The sequence below is a fragment of the Bicyclus anynana genome, chromosome 9 (genome assembly GCF_947172395.1).
Source record: "Bicyclus anynana chromosome 9, ilBicAnyn1.1, whole genome shotgun sequence".
NCBI classification, from domain to species: Eukaryota; Metazoa; Arthropoda; class Insecta; order Lepidoptera; family Nymphalidae; genus Bicyclus; species Bicyclus anynana.
The window spans coordinates 8,543,740-8,555,421 of record NC_069091.1 but is presented as its reverse complement, the minus strand read 5'-3'; the positions used below and the strand labels follow the sequence as shown (position 1 = coordinate 8,555,421).

The 11,682-nt window shown below is 34.1% G+C and overlaps 1 protein-coding gene across 1 annotated transcript; it reads left to right on the top strand.

Moving 5' to 3' along the window:
• Nucleotides 1–323: 323 nt before the first annotated feature.
• On the top strand, nt 324–10,375 carry LOC112045075 (protein tramtrack, alpha isoform). The gene is made up of 11 exons (XM_024081146.2): nt 324–599; nt 866–1,006; nt 1,529–1,681; nt 2,773–2,837; nt 2,906–3,017; nt 3,948–4,012; nt 4,418–4,541; nt 5,856–5,926; nt 6,376–6,662; nt 9,606–9,783; nt 10,199–10,375. Exons 1-11 carry the CDS (start codon nt 534–536, stop codon nt 10,347–10,349), a joined length of 1,413 nt encoding a protein of 470 aa, XP_023936914.2. The 5' UTR covers nt 324–533; the 3' UTR covers nt 10,350–10,375.
• Nucleotides 10,376–11,682: the final 1,307 nt, after the last annotated feature.

Genomic DNA, 11,682 nt, shown 5'->3' with positions numbered 1-11,682 from the left:
ATAGAATATGTATTGAAATTTGAATTTAAAATAATAATGTTGTTATACGTACGAACCACAAACTTATTATTTTAAATTTTTATTTGTTGTTGTCAGTTGTCACGTCATTCATCATTGTCAAACAATGTCAAACTAGAAACGGTTATAATCTGTGGTGATTGACGTCATATAACTTTCTTTTGTTGTCTGTGGCATTAGACGTTTTTACGTCTGTGCAGCCTCCTATTAATCTGTGGTCTGTGGTGTAATTCTGTGATGCAAAACAAAAAAAAAACCTTTATTTTGTTTGACGTTTGTGCAAAAAAAAAAACCAAATACAACAAACAACAAACAAAACGTTGAAGCGCAAAAATTAAAGTGGCTGTTGGTATCAATTTACTCTTTGTTGATATCCTAACTTGCTTTGGAGCAATGTATTATTAAATACCATTAATATGTGCAGTTATATTATGAATCTGCAACTGTGATCTTTTTGCAGTAAATATTAGATTTGTTACCAACCTACCTCAAATTAGTGGTCTACGCTAACAACAATGTATTGCTTAAGTTGGAATTCTTATAAAAATAATATTTGTAATGGATTTGCTCAGTTACAACAGGTAATTCATAAACTATATAATAATTGAATACGATGTACATTTTGCGAGTCTTGCCACCATAAAGTTAGACAACTGGTTTGGTTTGTTTATTCGTGAATTGTAAAAAACTACTGATCCGTTTTGGATGTGTTTTAACTATTTTTGTTGGAATTTAGTTTAATGTTTATTATTAGCAATACCAATAGACATTGTAATATTAGTGTGAAGGCTCTCTGTTCTTGATTGTAAAAAACATTTCGATTACAAATGTTATTATATTTTTACAGGAAGAAGAATTTGTTGACATGACTCTTGTGGCTGAAGGGCATTTGGTCAAAGTTCACAAAAATTTACTGTCATTGGCAAGTCCTTACATAAAACATATAATAAAGACAGTGGCATGTACACATCCAATAATTTTCTTAGCTGTAAGTAGAACCGTTTGATTACAAAGTTTGTTGTGAGTTCATCATATGTTAGATATTCAGTTCAATATCTACAAATTTTTGAATCCAAAGCAAAAGCTTTATAATGGCACCTCCTCACCTAAGTTTTGCACAGATTAATTGTTAAATAAAAAAACTGAAATATATAAATATGAAAACAAGTTAAATTTCAAAAGGTGCTTCTAAATTTGACACTTTGTGATGAATCATATAATAATTTAAATTTAAACAACAAGTTGTTGTTGATGTTGTGGTTTGTCATATGTCATATGATGTAGGTCAAATTTTGGAAGTTTTTTTTTTGTATTTCATACCGTCATGCAATCAGCTTCAACATCTTAAAGCAAATTGCTTGAGGGTACTTAATTGCATGGTAGCTGGTCTACTGGTGGTATTGAAGGTCTCGTTGACAATATTTTATTTGTTAATTTTTTGTTATCCTAACTTTTGGAAGCTACATAACTTTTACTAAAAGCTTATAATACTTTGTTTTTATGTTTCCAGAATATAACACATAAAGTATTACAACAGATTCTGGAATATGTATACACTGGTGAAGTCCATGTAGAGATTGAAACACTTAATGATTTCATCAAAGCAGCCAAAGAATTTCAATTGCATGGCATTTCATATGATATATTGCAGGGAACAGATAGGGTGAGAATGTTTTATTTCTTTAACTACCTTTTTATAAGGCTTGTTCTGTTGTGTACTTGCTTAGCATAGCCGACTCTTGTACCAATGAATAATATTTTATTGGGATTTTCTTTTATAAATTTTCAGTATAGTGCTTGCCACGGATCTTTATGTTTGTGTAGTTAGCTGCAAACAAATTTGTGTTTGTACGAATGCATATACTCATTCCGCAGCTAACTTCACAAACATAAAGATCCATGGAGAGCCCTGTAGTTGAGAAACTAACTGTTGTTAGAAATTAACAACTTTATGTTGGTGCCTGTGCCTCAGGGAGTAAGGAGAGCCATCACTCCTGTCCCTGATCTCTTACAGTATATATTATACACTAGAAGAACCTCACAGTTTCACCTGCTTAATTCCCATTCATATATTCCCACACATGGGGATAAAATATAGCCTATGCTATTCGAATGATAATGTAACTTTCTATTGATTACAGAATTTTACAAATTGATTCAGTGCTTATTGAGCTTATTCATTACTTACAAAATAACTCTGAACTTAAACTTTCTAAAATGAGGACAGTGAAACATGTAATACCTAATATAATGTTGATTTGAGAGTTAATTATATTAGCAAAGCTATTAATTGACTATATTAATAGGCTCTTAAAAATTTTATTTTTGTGTTATTTTATCAAACCAAATCTTTTTTTGGTAATTTAAATTGTGGTGTAGAGGTTTCTACTATTTTGTTGTTTATAAAGATGCTTGGAGGCCGTTGGATCAGCTTCCACCTTCACACAGGAAGTAAAACTACAAGAAATGTAAACAGTAATTGTTATCAATTGTAAATTGTAAATTATAATACTGTATGACTTTTTCAAAAGAGCAACTGTTGAGTTTCTTGCCGGTATCTTCTCAGCAGGACCTGCCTTCCGAACCGGTGGTAGAATCTTTACAAATAGTCAACTGACGTGTCAAAAGTGCTTGTAAACTGAGCCTACTTGAAATAAATGATTTTTTGATTTTGATTTTGTTACAATAGGTATAGATAGATATTTGTTAGCCATACTTAAATGAAATAAAGAGTTCATAATTGACATTTTCCAGGCCACAACTTCTGCAGAGGAATCTTGTTCAACAATCATAGGAGAAAGTACTAAGTTAAAGAAGAGGTATAACATATTTTATACTTAAATAGCCTCTTGATATACAAATTGTTAACCATTCAAATTGTTATTAGGCAACTTAAACGTGAAGCAAGTGGTGAGGTGATAGAATCTTTCAGTAATGTGAATGCTATGAGTATTACATTAGCAAATGGTAATGACAATAATCAAGATCAAATAGATTTGGTATGTACAGTATGACTTCTTTTTTGTCTTATTTTAATACTAGAAAGACACAAATGTTTTAAAATTTATCATACAAAGTCACATATATGATAGAATTGTTCCCCTTTTAAAAGTCCTAAAATATTTCGCGAAAGAAGTCGAGGGCGGCCGCTAGTTATTGGAGTTTACTCTTTAAGAATCGATTTTTCATATATAGCCCCCGATATAAAAAAATATGGGCAGTAAAATTTGAAGGGCATTCGAATTTTACTCTTACGAAATTACGCGACCTGTTTTGCGCACCTTTTTTTTTTTTATTCTTTACAATTTAGCCCTTGACTACAATCTCACCTGATGGTAAGTGATGATGCAGTCTAAGATGGAAGCGGGCTAACTTGTTAGGAAGAGGATGAAAATCCACACTCCTTTCGGTTTCTACACGACATCATACCGGAACGCTAAATCGCTTGGCGGTACGTCTTTGTCAGTAGGGTAGTAACTAGCCACGGCCGAAGCCTCCCACCAGCCAGACCTGGACCAATTAAGAAAACCACAATCGGCCCAGCCGGGGATCGAACCCAGGACCTCCGTCTTGTAAATCCACCGCGCATACCACTGCGCCACAGAGGCATCAAAAACTTTCACTTTTCAAGCGTCAGTAAACTCCATTCGTTCGTCGGAGCTCACACACACTTTTATTTATTTATATGTAGTGATAGAGATGAGTTTAGATTTTTGCTTTCAAGTGGCAAAAATCCCACCATTCATAAGATTTGCCATAATTCCCACTGTTTTATGTATTTGAAGTACAACAATAGTGCACGGAGATCAAACCCATGACCTTTCAATATGTCTCTTCATTGTGTCTCTCCTCTCTCATTCATTGTGGAACTTTTGAGTCTTTACTTATTGTTACTTATGAACCTAAAAATGTACATTTGCTCTTTTCAGAATAATGGAAACAGGAATACTGCCCCTGAAAAATATGTCAATAACATTGAAATCTTGGATAACAGGTTTGTAGAACATATTTTTTTATCTACTAATTTTATATCAAATCTGTATTAAATAAACTTCAGAAAAGTTGATTGAAACAAAAGTTGATTGTATTTGTATTGTTGTATCCCCAGAAGGCATAACATTCTCTCGTTACTACATAATATCTCGAGATTAGAGAAAGACAAATCGCCTATATCGAAAGATTTTATAATATGTCACTAGCGCGTCAAAACTTAGGCGATCAAAAGCGGCTAATTGTCTTAATTTCATTGAGTCGCATAGTAAACAACGAGAGTTACTTAAATAAATAACACCTAAATATTGTATATTCTTCTTAAAAAAAAAATACATGTTTGTTTAGGTATTCCTTGTTGGTATATATTCATACTTAAAACAATATTTTTATTTTCGAAATTTATCAGGACAGAAAACTTTGGAATCAGTGAAGCTATTAACAGAAACGTAAATGATCTTCAGTCAGACTTTGAAATGACAACGTCAGTGAGTGCAACAAATAATCAAAATATGCCACTACCAACAATTTCGGTAAGAAACTACTTATTTTGAATGAAATATAAAACAAGTTTTTTTCTACTTACTATTTTGTTTTGTCCTATATAATTATGAAAAAAAGTGTGTCAGCTCCGTCGCACGAATGGAGTTTACTCTTTTCAATAACAACGCCTGAAAAGTGAAAGGTGCGCAACCGAGGTGCAGCGCTGCGTGCGCGCCCGCCAACAGCGTGCACGTGCGTGCGGACGCGCTAGGCATGTGCACGCTATGGCGGCTACGTACGGTGAAAGGTGCGCAGAATAGGTTGCGCACAAAAAACGTACCGAGGGGTATAAATGAAAAATCGATTGTTAAGGAGTAAACTCCAATAAGTTATGAAATGGCATGCGTTACGTTTTTTGTGCGCAACCTATTCTGCGCACCTTTCACCGTGCGCTGTGCCGCCAACAACTTGCACATCGCATCTATGTGCACGCTGTAGGCGGGTGCGCACGCCGCGGCCTGCTGCACCTCGGTTGCGCACCTTTCACTTATAAGGCGCGAGTATTGAGACGTGCTTCGAGCTAACTTTTTGTTTTTTTTTAACATACACACTTTTTTTAGTTGGTAAACAGTGCACATCGAGTAGGGCTTTAGTAATACTTATGTTAAAGAAGACTAAATGTATAGAATTGTAAAATAACTAATAGACTTTATAATATACTTCACATTATATATTTTACTCTTACAATGATATAATCATTAAACAAACAAGCCCAATAACATATAGTATATAGGTATTGTCGCCTATACAGCATACCCTATGTACGTCTCAATACACTCACAGCTAAATTAGAAAGTTGCGCACTAAAGGTGCGCACCAAAAACGTGACACTTTTTCGTTAGTTCAGTTGGTTTTACCCCTCGGATTTTTCTCATACCGGGCGCCTTATATATAAAAAATCGATTCTTAAGGAGTAAACTCCAATAAACTCCAAAAACAAACATTCCCTCTAATGAATTAAGTTTAGTTTAGAATTTTCTGATCAGTAATGTTTAATGCAATCTATAGAAAGTGACTTCTGTGACGCTTTGGTTAAAAAAATTCAAGTCCAAATTCTGATAGCATGCCGATAGTGAAGTCAGGGTAGGCAGTGCATTTTGGGTCTATGAAGTGCACATAACTTTGCATGTAAATTTCTATAATTATGTGTATTAAGCAAATGTATATCCTATTGTATACTTATTTATTGTGTTTTTGATATATTTATTTACTTAAGAAATTAATTACAAAGATTTTTCTTCTTTGTGCTCGTAAGCGCTTGTCGGTTTTACTGAGAACTGCACTTCAGTAGTTATCTTTTTCAGATGAACAGTCAAAGCTCAGATACTCCAGAAATATTAACAAGTGTGAGCAACATTCAGTTATTAGATAGCATGTGAGTATTTTTAACTGACTTCTTTCATTCGAATTATGCATTAAATTATATTTTTGTGGTGCATGTAAATTATTTATATGTAATGTTTTTTTACGGCCAGTTTCTTCATCGCAAGTAACAGTCAAAGTAACATCATAAATCAAAAGTGACGGTCTTATTCACTGAAAAATAGTCTTCTTCACTACTTACTACTTTTACTTTACCTTTACATGAAGAAACTGGCTGTTAGTTTGTTCTCATTTATTTATTAGTCCATTTTTTTCAAATTTATAACAATGCTAATATAAAAATAAAATACAAAACACTATTAATTATGCTTATTATTATTACTTTACTAGTGAAAATTATTTATTTTTATGTGTATTTGCACTGAACATCAATAATAAATCATCCTTCTCTTTTGATTTTTAAATTTTTACATGTTTTATGAAACTTAATATTATTTTTAGCCTACCAGAGTATGTACCATCAGATGTGGTTATCCAAATAAATAACCCAAACAATGCTATAGACACAGATGTGGCTCCACAGGAACTTGATAGCGATCTTGATAACATGCAACCTTTAAAACAAGCAGAGATAGATGATCTCAATAACTTTGATGACCTCTTGAAAATGTCTGCCCAACAAAACTCAAGCTTACCCAACAGTATGGCAGAAGAGGAACAGGATGTAGAGATATGTTATTCCAATGATAGTGTACCAATTAAGTTTTCTTTAAATATTGGTAACAGCTGTAAGTTGTTTTTGGAATACTACTGAATATATTTAGGTAACATGTGTAATAGCGATGATGACAGTTTTTTAAATTGTATATAAATTAGGAGTATGCTATCAACAAAGCAATTTAGTAAAAGTAACATGATATCTGCGATCATAACTTTCGGAACTACATAGATTCTATGTCATTATAGGGTCAGATTTCCGGCGCTGCCGCGGATCCCTGAAAATCGCCCCTTACTAAATTATGGTACGAATTAATGACGTCATAGGTCATACTGATCGTTAGATTTGTATGGGCGGTCAAACAAAATTTACTAATATCTTTGTTATTTGTGCGTTTATTTTTATAGTTCAAATATTGAAAAATGTCACATTTAATGTAAGGAATGGAAGGATTATGTATTTGTAATCAGGACAGATTTTGAAATTTTATAATCTTATTTATTTTGCAAATATCCAGTCGTCATCAACCCATATTTGGCTAGATATATTAATATCCAGTCAATCTTTGCTTTTTATGTATATTAGTTAACGTTGACATTATTTACCCGAATGTATCATAAAAATCAATATATTCAAACCTAGTCATCATCCCTATTGAGATAGGCTACACTTTTTATCCCAAAAAAAAATGCATGGTTCTCGCAGAATATTTTATCAAACGTCCTCTAGTTTTAAATACTAATTCAAGATAGTAGATTATACAGGAAGAAATTTTTTTTAGTACAGATATTTTTATATTTTGTACATAAACAAAATTTAATGAACACGTATTTTTTCTTTTTTTTTAACTCAAAAATAACAAAGTTATCGTTAACTAAAGTTATTTACGTTTAAACAGAATTTAAGGGTCACCCTATCGCTGTACTAGGTAATAGGCAACTACAAAATCAGCTGGTAGGTAGGTTAGCGAGCGCCCGCGCCGAGGGCCGTTGATCTTTGTGCGTTTATTTTATTTTTGTTTGATACCTATTATTTTTTATAATAATTAAAGGTCGTCACTTTTGAGCTGAGTACCGATATTCTCTTCATACTTTATTGGGCTTACGACCATCAATAATGCCTGAAGTGCATGCGTAATAATAATGATGAGTTGCATGGACGATTCTACAAGGCCCTTACTGGGCCGGATGTAGATCAAATAACATCTGTATCTTGGTTGCAATTCGGTGACCTCTTTGGGGAAACCGAGGGTTTTGTCTGTGCAATTATGGACGAAGTTATAAAGACGAGAAACTACCGGAAACACATTATGAAAGATGGCACTCTAGATATCTGTCGAGCGTGTCATCGTCCTGGGGAGTCCCTCAGGCATATTGTGTCCGGGTGTTCTCACCTTGCTAACGGCGAATACTTGCACAGACATAATCAAGTAGCCAAGATAATCCACCAACAGCTTGCTCTTCAATATGGCCTTATCGATTTTGAGATGCCTTACTATAGGTACGACCCAGCGTCAGTTCTTGAAAATAGCAGTGCATTGCTCTACTGGGACCGAACGATTATCACTGACAGGTATATTGTAGCCAATAGACCTGATATAGTGCTAGTCGATCGGTCAGTGCGTCGTGCAATAGTTGTTGATATTACTGTTCCACATGACGATAATCTGGTTAAAGCCGAAAAGGAAAAAGTATCAAAATACTTGTACCTTGCTCACGAGATTACCGCCATGTGGAATGTTGAGTCAACTATTATTGTTCCGATAGTTGTTTCAGTCAATGGTCTTATAGCGAAAAGCTTCGACCAACACCTTAAGAAGCTTTCGCTTAACTGTTGGATCAAGAGTCGGATACAAAAGGCAGTGATTCTTGAGACGGCGCGTATTGTGAGGAGGTTCCTCACTCTGGAGCCCTGACCACCGGTTGCTTGGACACTCAAATGTCCCGCAGCGGGAGGGTGAATTTTTTTTTATAAATTTTTAATAATGTTTTGTACTTATATTGTTAAAAATTTAAAAAAAAAGAAGTAATAAATAAATGAGAGAATTAATCTAATGAACTACCTATGAACCTATGAACTTTTGATTGAAATAATGAAATACAAATGATGATTATTATTACGCAAACTTTTGCATTAAAGACGTATTTAAAAAATTGTAATCAGCTTGTTTACATTAATCAATGATATCTACTTACTAAGTTTGTTTTTGTTAATTTTAAAATGTTAATCACTGTATTTTAACAATTGTTCGAAATGAAGTCCATTCCTTTCAAGGCACAACCGAACACGTTTTAATAAATTGTCATTTAGTTTATTTAAAACACTTGTTCCTCACATTAGGCACTGCGGGGTTCAGGATTCCTTGGGCTCGTAGCCTAGGGACACAATACAGTCGCATCATTTCGTAATATTCGCGATTTGAAAATCCCGACATAGTGGCTTGCACATGCGATTTATTAATTAGGTAACTTAAATGTGCACGCGACGGCAGATTGTCTGTCACTGGTCGCCTATCGGCAATTCGGTAGGCGTCCTCAGGGATTTTTCGATCCCCTCACCTCTGCCACCCCCGTCAGCCGAAGCCGAAGCGATATGCCTACGGCCGGTATTTCTTTGTCGGCGTCTTGCAAAGTGCCGTCAGCAGTTGCACAGTTTGTTTGGTAATGTGTCCATTATTTTGTTATTTCTGAGACATAAAATGAAAAAAAAATATTACATAAAATGTATCGAACTGTTTGTAGATTTATGTTCTATTAATGATACAGAACCACGAAAAAAAATATCGGTACTAAAGTCCGAATCACCCTGTATAACGGTTGCATTTTATAAAACGAACGAAATGAGTTTTATAATAGAGATACGAATGCTTTAATGCCAAGTTATGCAGTTATAGTGTAATTTTTTAATTTATTACAGTATGCATGTGAATAATCCATGCCATTATAATATATTTTTTAATTTCATAATTGGAATATTATGACACAAGATTATAATAATAATATTTTTTTTTCAGTGCTTCAACAATACACTGTGTCTTATAGAGGAGCTGTGCAAATGATACTCAACCGCTACCTCTATAGTATGCAGTATAGCACCAACGGTGGTGTCAGACGACGTTGGCGTTGCATAGACTACAGACTGAAGCGTTGTCGGGCCTATGTCGATACAGTCAATGACAAAATAACTAACAGGTGAGGATCAAATCGGTGCAATAGGCTAGTTGACACTTTTTAATGGTCTTAAATAGTTCATTATTGTTCTACTAGAATGAAAAAAAAATATATATTTTTTTAGACGTTATTAGGTACATGAAAATTTTAGTTTTTAACCAACTTCAAAAAAAGGAGGAGGTTCTCAATTCGAGTCTATTTTTTTTTAAATATGTTTTTGACAATACAAGCCAAAACGCCTGTCGGCCATGACAGTCTATATTTCAACTGTTTCATGACGTCACTATAATAAATCCCATACTAATGGAGCGTTTGACAAAAATATTAGATTACAATTAGTTCGATAACATACTCTTAATTGATACACAATTTAAAAAACTGTCATCATCCCTATTGTGATGCTTATGCTTATTAAATATAATATAAATTGTTTCAGAAAGAACTGCCACACCCATCCTTACCATGATGACAGAATTAGGAAGAAGCTTCGAGCTAATTTAATTTTCCAGACATTAAGTACTGCAATACTTGAAACAAAAAAACACAACAACTTACAATATGAAGTAAAAGATATTGATAGTGACTAGTGAAATACAAAATCATGCAAAAATCATGTTTCATCTTTCATTATGTCGTATGTTCTCCTAGTTAATTAGATAATAAGTATTAATCATGGTAATACACCCCCCCGTGTAACTGTGATAGCCCAGTGGATATACCTCTGCTTCCGATTCTAGAGGGTGTAGGTTTGAATCCAGTCTGGGGCATGTACCTTCAACTTTTTAATTATATCACGTGTATCAAACTGTGAAGGAAACCAGAGAATTTTTTATAATTCTCTGCGTGTGTGAAGTCTGCCAATCCGACGGAAATCGGTTCAGCAACTAGTTATATCGTGGAAAGGTAACGGACTTTATCCAAACGGTGCACGTGCAAATGAACGTTAAAGAATAAATTTTTAATATTTGAAAATGAAGGTAATATTATTTTTAGCATACATTTAAGATTAAGTACAGAGTATAAATGAGTTAAACTATGGCGTGTCACAAACGCCATCCAAGTTAACTGACTTTATGGTCCGCGGATGAGGCAGCCAATAAAGCTAGAATCCAAAACCGTAAAACCAGAAGAAATGTCTTTTCAGAGTAAATTTTACTTTTTAGTGCTGCCAATACCTATGTTTTCAGTTATCGAAACGAATTTCCCAAACTTTGTGAAAAAGATTATCACTATTCAACAAACACCCCCCTCCCCCCCTGTAGGATTTGCTAATAAAAAAATACCTATGAATCTTAGTCTTATAAAATATGCATACTTACGGCATTTCGCAAACAACTGAAGCATCATAATGGCGCTGAGATGTGTGATAAATTATGCCAACATATTAATATAGTCTGTAATTTACATGCATCTTTGTGCTTTTTGGCATCTACATAATACGCAAACTGGCAGAATTCGGTTGCGTCAATGTTTAGTTCAGAAGACTATGTCTGGACTATTGAACTGACAAGTTCTTATAAGAGGATAAGCCGCTTCGTTACGTAACGGCGTCACTCTGTCTGGCTTCCTTTTCTTCCAAGTCCCACGCATACAGCAGCAGGTTTAAGTCTGTTTATCATTCCTGTCGAGCGTCTTGAGACGCACACGTTTTTATATTATATCTGAGCCATAAGTATAATCCTTGTGAACTTTATTTGAACATATTGACAAACTTTCTCTTAACATTGAGTATTGGTTTTATTTTTCATAATAGTTTATAATAAATCGTTGGAATTTCCCGCAATTTAGAAAATTTCTCACATGTTGGCAATTCTGGTCAGTGATTTTATGTCTGTAGTCTGTACCATAGACTGTACACTCAGACTGGTTAGTCTGTACCATTCTACTGATCTACTCTATGGTCTGTACTCACTACTCTGT

Coding starts and splice junctions, on each gene's coding strand:
- LOC112045075 (XM_024081146.2), top strand. CDS start 534: ATGTATTGCTTAAGTTGGAATTCTTATAAAAATAATATTTGTAATGGA. Junction 1,682..2,772: donor TATTGCAGGGAACAGATAGG/GTGAGAATGTTT, acceptor GACATTTTCCAG/GCCACAACTTCTGCAGAGGA. Junction 4,013..4,417: donor ATTGAAATCTTGGATAACAG/GTTTGTAGAACA, acceptor GAAATTTATCAG/GACAGAAAACTTTGGAATCA.